The following is a 17,831-nucleotide window of genomic DNA, read 5'->3' on the forward strand; positions in this document are numbered from 1 at the left end:
ACGCCAGGCGGAGCAGCCACTAGATTGCCAATTTTAAAGTCTTAGGTATGACCCGGCCGGGGTTCGAACCCACGACCTCCCGATCACCGTGGGGGCGGACGACTTACCACTAGGCCAACCGTGCCGGTTTTTAACGTCGTGAAAAGGTTGGTTCCATTGTACAACAGATTAAATGAGAGACTGACTGAGCACTGAAGTGAGACTGCCACTGCAAACATGAGTAAACAGGGGAACCCCATTTTAAGACCTCAACAAATCTGAGAAAACCAGATCTTTAAAAGGAAGGGTCTCAAGTTAAAATGGGAGTACATTTACAGAGGTTCTGAACAGAAAGCCTGAGAAAACAAGGTCTTACAAGGGAGTGAGTCTTAAATTGGGAGGGAAAAGGGGGGGGGGGGTTCCACTGTAGTCGCCGCGTGACCCAGACTTAGCTGGGGAATTTGAGTTGCGGGCCTGCACTGAGTGTTGTGACTACAGTGGAGGGTGTGTCGCCTGTCGCCGTGTCACTGCTGGGACGCCGCTGGTGACTGTGGCGCTGTAGTATGCATGAGTATGAAGCATGTGTGACATCGCCATATCATGCATATATCCGTTTCTCCGCGAGGCGGGGTTTGGCCCGCTCATGTGACCCGGGACTTTCCATACATGGCTACGTCATTTCCGAGCATGGTTGGGACCGTTCATGTAATCATGGATTAACGGAGATATATACGCTACCACCACATCTGCTTTTTCAAAAGTTACTGAATAAATCGAAACTGAATAAAATGGAAAAATTTGAATAAACGATCGGGCCCCATCAGCCTCTTTCTGTCAGAACTATATCTTCTCGCGGCGAGAGCCACAACACAACGATGGCCTTATACAGTTCAGCCAATCAGCGAGCAGGACAGCGCGCGGACGAACTGCGTTGTTGGCAGTTCATTCACAAACGCGGCCGCGCGTCTCAGTTATAAGTTCCACCACGTGCAGTGTGTGGCATTCTGTAGTATAAACCCGCCAGCGAGTCTTACTATACCATTACATCAGCTTGACTTGAAGACAGAAAGTTCTGTGATAAGAGATTGTGGCTGTACAGTGTGCTGAGGAAAACTACGCACAGATTGTGACTGTACAGTGTTTTTAGCAGTGGTCCGGAACACTACACACATGATCTGCTCTTCTCTCCTCGTGCTCAGCACAGTGCCTTCTTTCACCTCACCAACACTCATCACAACCACGATGGAAGGAGCTGTGGGACTTTCTGCAGACGCTCTGGTGTCCCTGCTGTCATGCCACGACCAGTGCACTCTGGTGCTGGACTGCAGGCCTTTCATGGCCTACAACACGGGACACGTGGTTGAGGCTGTCAACGTGCACTGCCCCCCGATCCTCAAGCGGCGGTCAGGGGGGTTCGTGGCCCTGGAGAACATCGTACCAGACCCCGGCCAAAGGGACCGACTGCGGTGCGGCGGATACACGACTGTGGTGGTCTATGACCACGCTACCCACGACCTGGCCTCGGCCGACAGGGATTCTAACCTGTACTCTGTGGTGAAGAGTCTGCTCCAACAGGTGGATTTGGACACCGTTCACTACCTCATTGGTGAGTTTTTAACATCTATTTTCTCCGGCGCTGACGGGGTACAGTGGAACCCCCCTTTTAAGACCTTCAAAAATCTGAGAAAATCGGGTCTTAACTGAAAAGGAGGGAGTCTTAAAATAGGGGTACATTTACAGAGGTTGTAAACAGAAAATCTGAAAAATCAAGGTCTGAAAAGGAAAGGAGTCTTAAATTGGGATGTCTAAAAAGGGGGGTTCCACTGTAATATTTAAGTGTCCCAAATTCAAGCCTTGAGGCTTTTTCCTACTGAGTTACCACAGTTTTCACACTTCGAAGAGAACCATGTCCGTATTATTGTAAACAAAACTAAATTGTGATGGAAATCCGAATTATAATAAGGAATAACGATTGATTCATCGTTTAAAGGGAGCAAGCTGACAAGACTGTTTGCAAACTTATTTTGAGCCACTGCGCTTGAATAATTATGTGTGTAGCCTATGTGTGTGTGTGTGAACTTGATGTGTGTTTGCGTTGATCTTCGAATACAGCCGGTTTTGTGACACAAATCGTCTCGTTTCAATCAATCGAAAGTAGCATTAAGCCCATGTAATCATGTTCTATGAAAGTGACAATTTTGTTGTGTTTAAAATTTTAATTTTTAAAAATTTTGTTGAAAAGCGTAGGGGTTGGTAACACGTAAATAAACAAATAAAGAAAAAGAACAAAAAATAAACAATGGAGAAGAAAGATCTATCAAATGTTCATGGAATGCACTTAATTTAAAGAGTTATAACTTGTCTGCGCTAGTCGTTAGCATTCATGTGTACAAACATGTAAACATTCACTATGCGTTACATTTTTTTGGTCAATGGTGGTATGAATAACTGAAGAATGAAACCCACGACAATAATGGACCTTTTTTTTTTAATCCTATTACTGTAACAATAAGTATTATGAATTACTCTGTCAGTGTCAAATCAGCCAGTGTACATCTGTCAATGAATGGCGTACATCTGTCAATAACTGACAGACAGACAGCCTCGGACAGACGGATAGACAGACAAACAATATAATGTTCTTATTCGTGTTTTTATTGTTCGTGTTTCTGGTGAGTACATTGTCCTTGTTAGGTTGTCCTTGTTAGGTTGTCCTTGTTAGGTTGTCCTTGTTAGGTTGTCCTTGTTAGGTTGTCCTTGTTCTTCTCACCTGCAGTCTCTTGTTCCTGTTCTTATACTCAGCATGTTCTGTTCGTTGCCTTCATTTGCCGTGTCACAGTTTACATCATGATTACACTGAGCTTTTCGCAACTCGTGCAGTCGAGCCCTCTGATACAACTTACTTGACTAGATTTCAACTGGATTATGCAAAAAAATAACACGCGAAAGTGCCTCGAAAGTCATCAGAAAGTATGATTTCGAACAGATTAGATAAAGTGCTTTCTCGGGAAGAACAGTGCACAATGATTTTTGCGTGTTTTTTTTAAAATTGTCATCAGAAAAGGACAGAACATTAAGACTCTTTAAAATGTCTGTCTCCTAGGTCTAGGTCTCGGTCTGTCTCTCTCTCTCTCTGTCTGCTATTCTTTTTCAGGAGAGAATAACAGTTCCCATTTAAAGCGCCTGTGTCGTTTGTATAGATAGCAGAGTGATTACTCTCGGTTGAAATAAAGTCAGATAAGGGAATACTTGAGATATTATAAGTATTTCCTGTTTATGCATTGGACGTGGGAGTGTAGGGGAGGGATAGCGACGGTATAATTTCGGGAATCTCGAAAATGACTGTCATGCTTATGACTGTCATGTTTGCATTTCGTTCAGTCCGGTCACTGTCACGTGTGTACTGGGCTAGTTTCACGTGTTTGTCGGACGATTCTTTTCAAATATCTTTTTAAAAGGCGTCGTCGTGATAGAGTTACATGCGCTTCGTGTGTGTGTTCGTGATACACGCATGCTGACAAAGCTAACTGTCACCCCCCAGTCGGGTATTGTGTGTCCACCGCGCTGCACCTAAGAACCTACCCATCAAGTTATAAAAACCAAACCTGTCACTTTCAGGTTTTATCCTCCACTGAGTTAAAACGCCGAAACCACCTCAGCGCGGCATAACTCGCTTCAAATACCAGGACATTAAACGCGCACTGTGTACTCAATTCCCAACAAATACACCCCGCTGTACTCACTGCAAAGGCTGCACAGAAAAACAAACAGCCAACATTCATGTGATTGTTGACTTGGCCTCATTTCACAGATAGGCTGACGTGAACATCCGCTCGTCAGAAAATAAGGCGAATAGAGCAAGGTGAACTTGCAAAACATGAAACTCGGTGAAGGAGTATCCCGTGTCACGAGAAACAAAAGCGAGGAAGAGTTTCACTGACCCTACATGATAGCATGGTAACATGGTACCCTAAATGTGAAAGCAATGAAGCATTTTTGCGGGAATGTGTGCCAAACTTGAAAACGATGGTGACTTGTAAAACTGTATGCGAAACTTAAATGCAAGGGAAAATTTGCGAACTGATTTGTGGGAAAGAGTTTCAGACTATAAGTATAATATATGCAAATAGAAAGGGTGGGCACATTTCAGAGAAATGACTGTGCGAAGAATTTGAGCCTGCATGCGAAACGTGAAAGCAAGGTAAAATTTGAGAATGTATGAGAAGCATGAAAAGCGAGATAGAACTTGGGACTATGTGTATGCAAAACATGAAAGCGAAAAGGGATTTCAGGTGTAGCAGGTACGCAGGTCTCAGTCCCTCGCTCATTAGGCCAGGTTCGGTTCAAGGCATATTTTCCCACCCCCGCAAGTTGGCCGCCGTTTGTCGGCTTCTCCTAATAGCTGCACACGTGCGATCCCCATTGACGAGAGGAAGTGGGAACAGACAACAACTTGTGGGTCATTGATTATTGCTGGGTTAGCTCCTGCTCACCGGCAGGTTTGAAAATATCTCAGTCGCTCTCTCTCTTCTAAGAAGTACGAGAAGCTCTTTTCTCTCTCCCTCTCAGGGCGAAGGCTGGTTGAAAAAAGCTCGTTTGTACGCTAATGCAACACCCACGTAAATAAAAATTGGATTTGATTTAAATTTCTCTCTCTCTCTCGCTCTCTCTCTCTCGCTCTCTCTCTCTCTCTCTCTCTCTCTCTCTCTCTCTCTCTCTCTCTCTCTCTCTCTCTCTCTCTCTCTCTCTTCTTTTGACTTCTTTGGAACTGACTTCTTTGGAACTGACTTTTTGCTGACATCCTACCTGAGTTTGTATAAGGATCGGAAAACGCAGCAACACACAGGAAATTGAAACCCGAATTAAAGTAAAATGAGAATAAATAAGAACATGTATACATACATTGATAAATAAATAGATAAACAAAATGCAGACGACCCAAAAATTCTCGCGCAAATAAAAAAACAAAGTAATCAAATAAATATCATATAAGATAAATTAATGGAAAAAAAAATCTAAAAGGAACAAGATAAAAGCACTCTTTTCTCTTTTGACCTTTTCCCCCTGCAACGTTGATTTTGCAATCTTTGCTTTCAAGCAGGTGTTGTTTTTAGTTTCGGGCCGTTAGGTTTTGGGCAGGTGTTGCGGAAGTAGCACCACCACCCCCCCCCCTGTCTGCATCACCACTTCTAATTACTGCTGCCTAATAGTACCCCCCCCCCCCTTATACCCCTGCAGCACACAGGCACAGCATATGCTTGCTGTTGATTTTGTTTCAGATTATTTTGCTACAGATTCTTTGAGTTCTGGAGTCTTAACTTTTAAATATAACAGGTTGACGCCACCATTATCTGCAGTATACACTGGTGTGCTGACTAAGATAAACAGAAAATGGTTGCATCAACCTGTTATGTTTCAAAGTGAATAGAGTCCAGAACTCCAAGATTCTGTTGCAAGATAACCAACGTTGCAGACGAAGAGAACAATGGCAGTGAGGTAAAACTGAGGAAGAATCGTGGTGAAAAGCGATACTTATTTCTTTGAAATCTGATTCATTCCGTAAACCTTATTCTCATGTTCACGGCGGACTATTGGGCTTTGAGAGTTATTTTAAGACATAATTTTTAAACTCATCATACCGAGTAAACTCATAGTTGTATATAGATTTGCTAACTGCTACGGGCACCAGTCCAAAACAAAGTCTTATAAAGTCCTTATAATGAAGATAATTGCGGAAATGAACTTGCAGCTGGTAATACAATACAATTCAAAATGTTTACGACTTTGTCCTATGCTTAGTCTTTCCATCCAAAATGTTCAAAACTTGTAACAGAAATGGGTTTAAAAGGGGAACATATCTTGAGGAACAAGACTTTTTCGTTGCTACAAGCGCCTGTGGGGAAGATGTGCGCGGTGGCAGGAACACGACCGGAAATGTAATTGTTGGAGTGGTGTGAACTTCCGGTCTGACCCTTCCAGTGTTCGCACGGCGTTTGGTACAGCCTCGCTCGAGTCACGAAATATAAGAAGGATGTAGACATGTTTGGTGTCATGTTTGTCAAGAAACTGATATTGTTACGCTACCCCGAAGTAATTCTTATTTCATGCGGAGTTAGGGATCGTCTAATTCAGTCTTTGTTCGTGAGATCCGTTTTCCATTGTTGTTTGTTTGAAGTTTGTTTTGCACAGATACGTTTTTTCAAAAATACATTGTATATTGTTTACGGGCTGTCAAGGAACGTCTATTCTCTTAAGTGCTCTCGTTGCCTAATCCACTTGCATTCCGAATAAATACACGTATAACTGTTGTTAACAACAGAGAGAGAGAGAGAGAGAGAGAGAGAGAGAGAGAGAGAGAGAGAGAGAGAGAGAGAGAGAGAGAGAGAGAGAGAGAGAGAGAGAGAGAGATTATAATTATTATAGATTCAAAATCAGAAAAAAATACGACAAAAACATTCGCTTAAACATGTCCTTCAACAATTCAAAGCTTACCGTTAGGTATATTTATTTAGTTATTTTACATCACGGAGTAACATAATTTTGGTTGAGGCAGTGCCTGATTGCAATGAGTCACGGTGCTGCTATAGGCGACATTAATCCGATTACATTGTAAGGAAACTAATGTATGCTATATTAGGGCGTCGACGCAGTGCAGGCTTTAAATTAAGCTTATGTCACCAATCATTAATCAGCGTATGGACGCCCATCGAAACTTTCGTGACCTAGGGAAAAGTTAAAATAAAATAGAACAAAAATAAACAGAAATAATGATAAACGAAAATAACAAAAAGTGCTTGTGAAAAACAAATGAAGTTAAACCATCGTAATTGTTGAACCGTTTCAGAAAGATGTATGAGGGATGTAAAGTTAATTTATACAAATAAAATTGCCATTAGATGCTGAAAATAAGCATACATAAGATGAGCAAAGACGGTAAGTAAAAGGTACCGACTCTTAAGCACAGACACAGACTAAATGACAGACACACCGTCAATGGCAGTGTTTTTTTTTAATTGTTTATAACCGTTTGGTTCATCGCCCAAACCAGTTCAGTCAGAAATAGACACACAAGCTAGATAATTTATGTTTTTGTGAATGAACAGGAAGATCACGTCAGTAATCTTCCAAAGCAATACGCCATCATCGACTGCGCTGAGGTAACGTCAGCTGTCCTGTGTGTGTTTGTGCGTGTGCGCCTAGTACAGTATGTAATACTCAGAGAAAAGAGAACTCAGAATTTTATTACAAAAGGATAAAGGTTTTAGGCTTAGCCTAATCTTCCAACCTGAGAGAGAGAGAGAGAGAGAGAGAGAGAGAGAGAGAGAGAGAGAGAGAGAGAGAGAGAGAGAGAGAGAGAGAGAGAGAGAGAGAGAGAAAGGGGGGGGGGGGGGCAGGCAGGCAGGCAGGCAAGGCAGGCAGGCAGATAGATTAGGAGAGAGAGATTAGGAGAGAGAGATTAAGAGAGAGGGGGGGGGGGGGGCAAGCAGAACAGTAAACTGGGTGAGATAGAGAGAGCAGAACTGAGCGAGAGAATGCGGCCATACAAACAACGTCGCGAACTATTCATTCTGTTGGCGAACATGTAACTGCTCCGAGTACATATAGGCCTAAATCGATTGGCTTTTCTGGGGCAGAACCATACATAGCAAAGAGTCATGGCAGCGAAAGTCTCCGGTCTCTAGAACCATTACAAACAAAACAAAATAATAGTGCGTGTTGTGCGAGCACTGAACGGCTTGAAATGAGGTGGATGTAAATTTATCGACCTGTGGAGTCAAAAGAAAGGACAGACGACAGGTTGAGTTTGCAAGGAAGGTTTTTTTGCGTGGCCGCTGCGAGTGTGTGTGGGTGGGTGGCTGGTCTTGACAGCAACGCGGAAATGACTGGTGTCTATTTTTAAACCCTTGATCTGATTGTACTAGTGCGTGTCCGCGAGGACCGGGCTGCTGTTGAATGAGAAGCGGGGGCGGTGTGTGTGAATGTATGTATGTGTGAATGTATGTATGTGTGTGTGTGTGTGTGTGTGTGTGTGATAAAAAAAAAGAGAGAGAGAGAGCGCATATGTGTGCATGAGACCAAAAAAGAGCGTGTTATGGAGGGGGGGTTACTCAAGACGATTGCGGATCACAACTGCAGGTGTTGTCGTGTTGGTGGTTCGGACAGGAAATGACTGTTTTATTTTCACGTGCCGGCCTTCTATTTTAAAAGCCTGTCGCATACTGTGCGAAAGATGAGTTTCTCAGTGAAGGATCAGAATGCGTGGGCCTCGAAGGGACCTTGTGATGAAAATAAGATTTTATTTCATGATGGTTCTTTTTCGATTTCTAGGCATGGTTTTATGTGTGCTGGGGAATGGGTGTTAATAATGAGCGTTTTTCGTCGGTCACTTTTATGATGCAGTGTCATTCTTATCAGCTGTTCTTTGTCTCTCTGTTCTGTTCTCTCTATCAGTGTCGCTCTCTTTGTCTCTGTCTGTCTGTCTGTCTGTCTGTCTCTCTCTCTCTCTCTCTCTCTCTCTCTCTCTCTCTCTCCGTTGTCCCTCGCTGTCTCTCTGTCAGTCTCGATCTCTCTGTCTCTGTCTCTCTCTCTGTCTCTCTCTCTCTCTCTCTCTCTCTCTCTCTCTCTCTCTCTCTCTCTCTCTCTCTCTCTCTCTATCTCTCTCTCTGCGTGTCTCTAGAGAAGTGGGATTGTCATGTATATATGCAACAGATGTAGCAGATACCTGCCGAGCCCCCAGTCCCACTGCTGCACGTATTCTCACTCCCACCACTTTCCAACCTCCACACAGTCATACCACCTGTCACTTTGAGTTAGATTTTCTAGTACTAGTAGTGGGTGGGAGACAAATGCACACACAATGGGGAGTGGGGGTGGAAGGGAGCGATCGGGGCTTTTATGTATATGTTATGCAGTCTTTAAAAACCATTGATGCGAACGACAAACAAAACTTCCCCTGTAAATTCGTGGTCCTCCTATCTTTGGTTCTCATTCCATCCTCAGTTTTGCAGTAAATGTTTGCATCACTCTGGGGCAAGGTTATTTTCGCAGAAAACAGGAAGCAAGACACACACGAAAAGGCTGTGTACCTATTAGCTAAACGTAAACTAAAGGAACACAAATCAGTCTGCAGTCTACAGCAATAATAGTAGGTATTTCCGTAACGTTGCAAGGCTTGTTCTAGGCGTCCCCGAGGACGCCTAGTAATTGGGATCAAGTAAGCGTTGCCTGTGGACAGGATAACTCTGCGATTGCCTATGGGACACTGCCACATTTACGTCTTGAGTTACTGCCCTTACTACTATCAAACCGAAACTTCGTCGATAGAGACATCACCGCGTGCATAGTACCCGCGTCGGACACGGAGCCGTCTTGGAGCCTCTACTTTTTTTGTGTTTTTTTTTAGACATCGCCTGCAAAAACTCCAGATACATTATTGTGTGATTCTAGGCGTCCCCGAATTGTTGTTGTTGTTGCCATAGTTTACGTTTAGAGCTACTGCCCATACGCCGAGGCCATGCAAAGAATTCTTTTAAGGCCAGGGGCTACACACGTCTGAAGTCAAAAATCGTGTTGTGTGTTCAAGTGGTCAGTTTTGAGATTTTGACATATTTATACCAAATAATCCTTTCTAATTCAGGTTCAACCGATGTTTTTCACATAAAACACTTATTTTATGCAAAATAAAGGTGTTTCAAAACCAACTGTGTCAAGAATTTATTTTCATTGTGTGTTGAAATGCCAAAAATGCATTTGTTTGACTGTTAGTTACGCCAAATTCTCCCAACCCCGTTCCGACATGACACATAGCGTTGGATTCAGCATTCTCTGCCCTTTCCCGCTGTCATTCTCTCTGTGAATGAACTGGCCAGTTTTGATTCGTGTAGAGCGTTTGCAGTGCTATCCGAAAGCACGCTAACCGTCTTCCATATAAGGAGGAACGCGTCACACGAGAGCTTGTGATTGGCCTAGATCGGGCGCGCGTGTGTGTGTGTTAGTGTGTGTGTGTGTGTGTGTGCGATGGTGTGTGTGAGTGTTTGTGCGTGTGTACGTGCGTGTGTGTGTGTGTGTGTGTGTGTGTGCGTGTCATGGATGTATGTACGTCCGTCTCTCCGGCTCTCTCTCTCTCTCTCTCTCTCTCTCTCTCTCTCTCTCTCTCTCTCTCTCTCTCTCGTTGTTAATATTGTTGAACGCGCACTTGGTCGCGCGCATGTGTGTGTGTGTGTGTGTTAGTGAGTGTGTGTGTATGTGCGATGGTGTGTGTGAGTGTTTGTGCGATTTTGTTTGAGATTCATGACAGAACAAGCTTGGTTCATTCAAACCAGGTCATTCCAGTATGCCAACAGATTTTTGTACTCCAAATCCAGTCAGTACTGCTAGTACTATTAGTGACACTGACAGAGATCAAAAAGAAAAAACAAATCAGCGCAAATGTACCACTTCATCTAAGACTCCTTTGAACATGAAAGGGAAATGTGCCACTGACAGTGACAATGTTGGGATTGAATTGAACCCACAACAGCCTAATTCTTTGTCAGACATTTTTGTTGAACAGGAAAGTATGTCTGTGTTTAACAATGGGCGGAACATGGAAGAAGCTTTCCTACATGCAAATAGTACTTACACTGAATTGAACACACAGGATGTTTGTGAACTTGAACAAAGTTATTTTCCTGGCTTGAGTATAGAGGACATTTCGGAACATATTTCACTTGAACACGCTTATTTCCCTGAGTCACGCACCAGTCATTCATGTGGAAATGTTTCTATGATACACACAGCAACAGCTGAAAATGAAATTGATGCTGATGACAACTGTCATGCTCGTGCTGATGATGACATCAACCTTGGACTTGAACCTGAACACAATTTTTGTTTTTCGCAAAGAGCACATGCTATTGAGGCAACTGTAAATGTTTCATCAAGACTGCCTGTCCATGATTTCATCAATGTTGAACACTCTATTTCACAGAAAGACAGACGAAAGCGACGCCGTGTTTCCAAAACTAAAACTACAAATGTTTCTCTTGACAGTGCCAACTCGCATGTCCATGATTTCATCAATGTTGAACACTCGTATTTTTCACAGAAATGGATGGCGCAGACTAACATGAACATGTGCTAGAAAAATAATGTAAAATGTTTAAATGTAATCTAATGTCAGTTGTGGGCAAACACTTAACCAAAGTTAAAACGTGACCTCAAAAATGGGGTAATATATATGCAAAAACTTAAAAAATATATCAATATGTGATGTCATGTAAAGCTGTCTGCAAGCAGATTTCTACACCTTCTCGTGTCATGGCCTATCCGATTCCTTATATCTCAAAGTGTCTTCCACTTAATTTTCAGCCCCCTAGAGCAAGTCATTTGGCTGCAATCAAAGGAAACAACAAAAGCAACGAAAAAGTTTTTATTTTACTGCGTTTTAGTGAAACATGCAGCCAATAAACACATATTCACTTGCAAAATTATACAGCAAACTGTATCAATACATGTTTGTCACATTGCATTGCAAAAAAATTATCTACGATACCAAACCTAGAAAATAAACTGTACTTACAATGTATGCGCGTCTATCTAACCACACCTGGGATAACTGCAGTGAGTCGTCAAAAATAGTGTTTTTTCTGTGCGTTTTTTGCAAATAATGCAATAACAGCACACACAGACACACATTTGCTTGCAGAATTAAACAACAAATTTCACTGATACATGTTAGTCATTTTGCATCCAAAAAGAATGATCTACGACTCCAAACTTTGAAATATAAACTGCACTTATATTAAAATATTCTGTCAACACGTACTTCAGTTTAAGGCCTAAGTACTTAAGCATTTAGGGTCGAATCTACTTCCGCTATATTCGAAAGGGTGTGCTTGCCAGCTTCAAAAAATTGAAAATATTATTCATGACGTTGCATTAAAAAAAAAAGAAAGCTTTCAGATCTTAGAATGTCACTTCATGTTCAGACAAAAACTTCAAATTGTTAAAACATGTCATTTTGGGGGGGTAAAAACTTAAAAAATACTGAAATTTCATGTTGCAAATGCCTTAGTGGGCAAAAACTAAAAAATGTTAAGGTGTGACTTTATTTAGGCACATTTCAACTCGCTTCTCATCAAGGATAGCAAAAATGTGATTCAAAAATTTTCTTATTTGTATATTACACTATTTTTTTCCGATCAAATTAATTATTACAAAAATGGTCTAAAGTGACAAACTATGAAAATCATGCATTTAAAAAAAAAGAAGCTTTTAGAGCTTTCTGATGTCGCTGTAACACTTAAAGCTGCCAGCAAGCAGATTTCTACACCTTCTCGTATGATGGCCTATCCAATTCCTTATATCTCAAAGTGTCTTCCACTTTATTTTCAGCCCCGTAGAGCAAGTCGTTTGGCTGCAATCAAAGCAAACAATAAAAGCAACGAAAAAGTGTTTATTTTACAACGTTTTTGTCAAACATGCAGCCAATAAACAAATATTCACTTGCAAAATTATACAACAAACTGTATCAATACCTGTTTTTCACATTGCATTCGAAAAAATTTATCTACGATACCAAACCTAGAAAATAAACTGTACTTACATGTATGAGCGTCTATCTAACCGCACGTGGAATAACTCTGCAGCAGAGCGTATATTGCACGCTCTGCTCCGCAGTGAGTCGTCGAAAATAGTGGGTTTTTTCTGTGCGTTTTTTGTAAATAATGCAATAACAGCACACACATTTGCTTGCAGAATTAAACAACAAATTTCACTGATACATGCTAGTCACATTGCATCCAAAAAGAATGATCTACGACTCCAAACTTTGAAAATAAACTGCACTTATATTAAAATATTCTATCAACCCCTACTTAAAACGCCTAAGTACTTTAGCATTTAGGGTCGAAACTACTTCCGCTATATTCGAAAGGGTGTGCTTGCCAGCTTCTTTAACAAAAATATTCATTTTGTCAAAGTAACATGGACGCCTGTTCATTTTGAATGAACATTTTTCTTGTTGATGGGTTGTTTTGCGTCTGGGTGGAGAGAATGCCGGGACGGAGACGGCAAGGCAGCGGGTGGGGAATAGAGCGAGGAAGGGTTGGTTATCGGTGCAATCGACCCACAGACGTATATCGACCCGGTGAACTCTCTCTCTCTCTCTCTCTTTCTCTCTCTGTCTCCCTCTCTGTCTCTGTCTGTCTGTTTGCTTATTTATTTATTTAACTATATATTTCTGGCTCGTTTGTCCGTGTCATTATGGTTGTTTCTTCGGTCGTGATTTCTCATTTCGTTATTCTTTTATTGATCTGTGTTCTCGTTGTTGTTTCCGAATGGCCTGTGATGGAGACTTGTGTCTCAAAAAAGCAAAACCTGTTCACACACACTTTTGTCTAAAGAAAGCAACAGGAGAATGATAGCAAAGATAGTTCGTCAGTTTGAATAAGATAAGTATTGCTCACAAGCTTAATGTTGGGGTTCGCTTGAACAAACCGGTGTATAAATATACCATGTAGTTGTTGTCATAAAGTGTTTGTGATGACGTGTTTTAATGGCAATGTTGACGTCATGTGTTTCAGGTGGCTATGACGCGTTCAGCCAGGACTGTCCACTGCTGTGCGCCACGCCGCAGTTCTCCATGCTGTCCGGTGGTCGCCCTGAAGTCCAGCCTGCCCTTCCTGATGTAAGTTTCTACACATCATTTATTCGTTTATCTTGTTTTTTGTTCTTGTTTTTTTTTTCTTGTTTTTTTTCTTGTTTTATTTCTGAAAATCTGACGAAGGATCCCTTTTTAATTAAACAAAATGTTTTCCATTCTGCTTTCTGTGTTATTTTATTATTACCGTACATTTTTGTACATGCCGATAATGCACCCTAGGGTGACGTTACCGAAGATAATAATGACTATCTTACTAAGTTGATTATGAATACGAGGCAGTATGTAATGGGCGGATGGTCCGCTCGCCCCACAGGAGAGTGAATCAACTTTTGCCGAGAAAGATCAGTTAACTCTTCACATTTACACCCTACGTACGATGTGTCTGGAAACACCTCCGCGCGGAGGTGTTTTGCTGCCAGCGCAGCAAAGATAAAGAGGGAAAATTTTCTCGGCTCGCGCCGCGGCGCGGCAGCAAGCACTATGTCTCTGTTTACATTAATTTTCATCGTGTGAATATAGCTTCAATGTTAAAAAAACACACTTTTTAACCAGGTTTCTTTCTCTCCCTCACAGGACCATCCAGTAGAAATCCTCCCCCACCTTTACCTGGGCAGCGTGACTCACTCTTCCAACCGCGAGCTGCTGCACAGACTGGGAGTTACCGCCCTTGCCAACGTCTCCACCAGCTGCCCCAACCACTTCCGGGCCCACTTCCGCTACCTCCACATCCCTGTCAACGACACCGTCAACGAGGATCTGTCTCGCTGGTTCCACACTGCTCACAGCTTTATTGGTGAGCTGCAATTCTTTGGTTGTATTTGTTGTTGAACCACCTCATTTCCCCCTCCCCCTGGGCCTTGCTCTAACATAATTTTTGTTTTTACTTACCAGAGTCTTGTACAAAATTACATGGTATTAATTAAGTTATATTTTGAGAAGTTGTATGTAATGACACACGCGAGTTTTTTGGAGCCACTGCTGCAATACTCCTACGCAGACTTCATTTCCTTAGACTTGTGTTTTTTGTGGTTTTTGTGGTTGCAAATATGGTTACGGTTACTATTTCTGGTAGAGCTTGTAAGCTTAATAGCTTTCTCTGTCTCAGTCTGCACGATTAGTTTTACTAATGGCCTTTTGTTTAGCCTAAAAAAACACATATACAATTAAACCACAAAAAAACACCGGAACCCAAGGTTTACACCCCGCTTTTTGTCTGTTGCAGACGAGGTTCGATCCTCAGGCGGCAAGGTGCTGGTTCACTGCCGTGCAGGCCGGAGCCGCTCAGCTACTGTGTGCATCGCCTACCTCATGAAGACGCTGCACCTGTCCTTGGAAGACGCCTTCGAGTACGTGCGAGCCCGGCGTCACGTCGTGGACCCCAACCTCAGCTTCATGCAGCAGCTGCAGGCCTACAGTCAGCGTCTGCAGCAAGAACGGTTGTCCGCTGTGGACATGCTGCCGCTGTGTGTATCCGAGGAAAGTGACATGGCTGTGTCTGGTGATTGTCTTGTCCCTTCCCTGGTAGTGTCTGGTAGTTCCCTCCCTTCCCTGGTAGTGTCTAGCCACACATCAGTCGTCTCTGGCGACAGCGACCTGACCGTGTCTAGTCCTGCTTTCTTCCCTTCTCTGTCCGGCCACAGCTCTTCTGTCCCGCGTGACTGCGGGCCGTCCCTGTCAGGACGTCCCCCCTTTCTCTCCCTGTCTGTTCCCGGCCTCGCCTCCATCCCCTGCTCTCCCCGCGCCCCCCGCGAAGCCCTGGCCCCCATCAGCCTGCCCTCCACCCTGGGACTCGCCCTCCTCCCCTCGGCCAACTCCACCTCCGGCTTCCCCCCTCCCTCCCCCGCCACCGCCTACGACATCCCCCCTCCCTCCCCGGCCACTGCCTCCAAATTCACGAGCTTCTTCAGCTTCCCCGAGTTCCCTTTGTCAAGCGCCATGGCCAGGAATCCTGCGATCACACAGCCCAGCTAGTACTGACTGACCGGGACACGGATTTGTTGTTGTGCGCTACATGGCAGCCACTGCCTGGGGAACAGTGCCTTGTGCGTTGTTAGGGTCAACGTGAAGGTGAGAGAGAGGTGAGCAGTTACAATGGTCAACGGGTTGGTCCTTGCCTTGAATCACGGAGGAGGAGGAGGAAAATGAGGTTGTGATTATGTCTCTGCTGAGGCTGTTTTCTCCCTTCAGCGGTCAGCGTTGTCCTGAGGTTTTCGAACCGGAGAACGAGAGAGCCTCGCCAACACTGGGACCCTTGGAGGGTAGAGAGGTGAAGATGATGACTGTCAAAACGGAGACACTGCTTGCTGAAACCTCCAAGTTCTGTGATATACTTGATGTGTTGAATCAAGAACAGGACTGATATTGACAGTTTTTCTATCGTCCGACAGAGTGGGAGCATATATGCCTCAAAAGTCGTCATTGTATTCTTCACATTGGAGAAGAAAAATGCCTTTTTATTTGTTTATTTTGTTGAACTGGAGAACGCGATCACCATGCTGTTAGAGCTTGTTGTACTGCAAAACACTTGGGAGAAAGCGTACTCTATTTCTAGTGATTTTCACGTTTTGTAACTACTTTTTTTGTTGCTTGTATGTTTGAGTGTGAGTGTTAAAGGGTGTGTTCTTGTAAATTGTCACAAATGGTACACGATTGTATAGCATCATGAGCGAATGTGAGAAAAAGGGACTTTTTACCGACCCGCAACTTTCCCAAAAGAGTTAAATTTAACTGAAACGGTTTTTTTTGGTTTTTTTTAAATGTTGTATTGCTTGTTCGAATATTTTATGTGCGCGTGTTTGTGTGAGTGTGCAGCTTTGAGTATTTGGGTGCGTGTGGGAGTTTTTGGTACGATTTCAGTTTGTGCCAAATCGTATGACAACTTTGGTCTGATCAAAACAGCCATGCATAAATGACATGTATATATACGACAGAGCCAGTTCGACTCGTGCCCAAACTCCCCGCCAACAGAACGTCGCTCTCAATCCCCGTGGCATCTTTCTGTGAAAGATGGACACACTAATCAAATACGAACGATTTCGAACAAAACTTACCATGTGGGCTATTAGCATATATGGAAGGACTGTTCCTGTCTCCTTTTGAAAAGAATGTTGGAGAGGCTGACCGAGACCGAGACCGTGCTGGTCTCATCTCGGTTGGCCAATATCAGTGTTCAAACAAAATCCTAAATGCACTGTATGTTGTGTATGTAGACCTACATGACTGTTGACTATTCGCCACAGTATACCTCAGCACTATTTATTTCTACTGTTTGTTCGGTGCACACGGATGCCTTCATTGTACAAAGCATTGAATCATAACTCCGGCTTCATGTTGGAAACTGTTATTGTCGACTTGCTGTTGTTTACACACGATCTTGGTGCTAGCGACTATTTGCGCGTTTCACGATGTTCTTCGACTGTCTATATAATGATCTGCCGGGTTTTCCATATAGGGAAAGCTGGAGACATTAAGCCATTTGACTTTTCTTGGCGACTTTGTGATCACGTTTGAGACAACAGAGAAATACGAGTTGTTAAAACATTGATCAACTCGTTTCTGTAGTCGCTGTGAACAGTTAAAGTGCCATTAATTAATTGCTCTTGCGTTCTTTTAATGATTGAAATTAAGCGTTTTCAGCAGTAGGAACACGTATGTCTTTTGTTTGTGGTATCGCAGTTTTAATGAAAAAGTTTTTTTTAAATTCTTGATTAGAATCACGTGGCCTTGTTTATTGGTTGTGATTTGTTATATCCTTGGATGAGTTTTGAATTTGTGCCACTTAAGTAGAGTGTTGATGAACAATGAAACTTTCGGTAATTCGGTTGTAATGTCAAACAGCATTAGTGTTTCAAATATCTGCTGTGATGAATTGTTCGTTCCATTCTTTACATATGAAATCAAATATATCTTTTATGAATTATACACGGTGTGTGTGTGTTTGTGCGTGCGAGTGAGATAGAGAGTATGAGAGGATATCAGATTGCTATACATGCGCCTGATTAATGCGCCTGATTAATGAGCTGCTTACTCAAGTTTTGCTACCACCGAGACTAGACTTGCAGGCTGCTGTCACGTTTTCTTACTGTTATTCAAATGTCAAGGATATGTGGCAATTGTTCAGTGTTATTGCCTTTTTACATTCAGTCAAGTTTTGACTAAATGTTTTAACATAGAGGGGGAATCGAGACGAGGGTCGTGGTGTATGTGT

At 42.9% G+C, this 17,831-nt stretch overlaps 1 protein-coding gene across 1 annotated transcript; it reads left to right on the plus strand.

Moving 5' to 3' along the window:
• Positions 1-866: 866 nt before the first annotated feature.
• LOC138954370 (dual specificity protein phosphatase 1-like) lies at positions 867-17,545 on the plus strand. Its single transcript, XM_070326234.1, has 4 exons — positions 867-1,585; positions 13,545-13,648; positions 14,198-14,417; positions 14,847-17,545. The coding sequence occupies exons 1-4, from the start codon at positions 1,150-1,152 to the stop codon at positions 15,593-15,595; spliced, it is 1,509 nt and encodes a 502-aa protein (XP_070182335.1). The 5' UTR covers positions 867-1,149; the 3' UTR covers positions 15,596-17,545.
• The last annotated feature ends 286 nt before the right edge of the window (positions 17,546-17,831 follow it).

The sequence above is a fragment of the Littorina saxatilis genome, unplaced genomic scaffold, assembly GCF_037325665.1.
Source record: "Littorina saxatilis isolate snail1 unplaced genomic scaffold, US_GU_Lsax_2.0 scaffold_570, whole genome shotgun sequence".
In the NCBI taxonomy this organism is placed as follows: Eukaryota; Metazoa; Mollusca; class Gastropoda; order Littorinimorpha; family Littorinidae; genus Littorina; species Littorina saxatilis.

Excerpts from the sequence above, each read along its gene's own strand:
- LOC138954370 (XM_070326234.1), top strand. The coding sequence starts at position 1,150 with ATGATCTGCTCTTCTCTCCTCGTGCTCAGCACAGTGCCTTCTTTCACC. Across the intron at positions 1,586-13,544 it reads CACCGTTCACTACCTCATTG|GTGGCTATGACGCGTTCAGC; the intron begins GTGAGTTTTTAA and ends CATGTGTTTCAG. Across the intron at positions 14,418-14,846 it reads CACTGCTCACAGCTTTATTG|ACGAGGTTCGATCCTCAGGC; the intron begins GTGAGCTGCAAT and ends TGTCTGTTGCAG.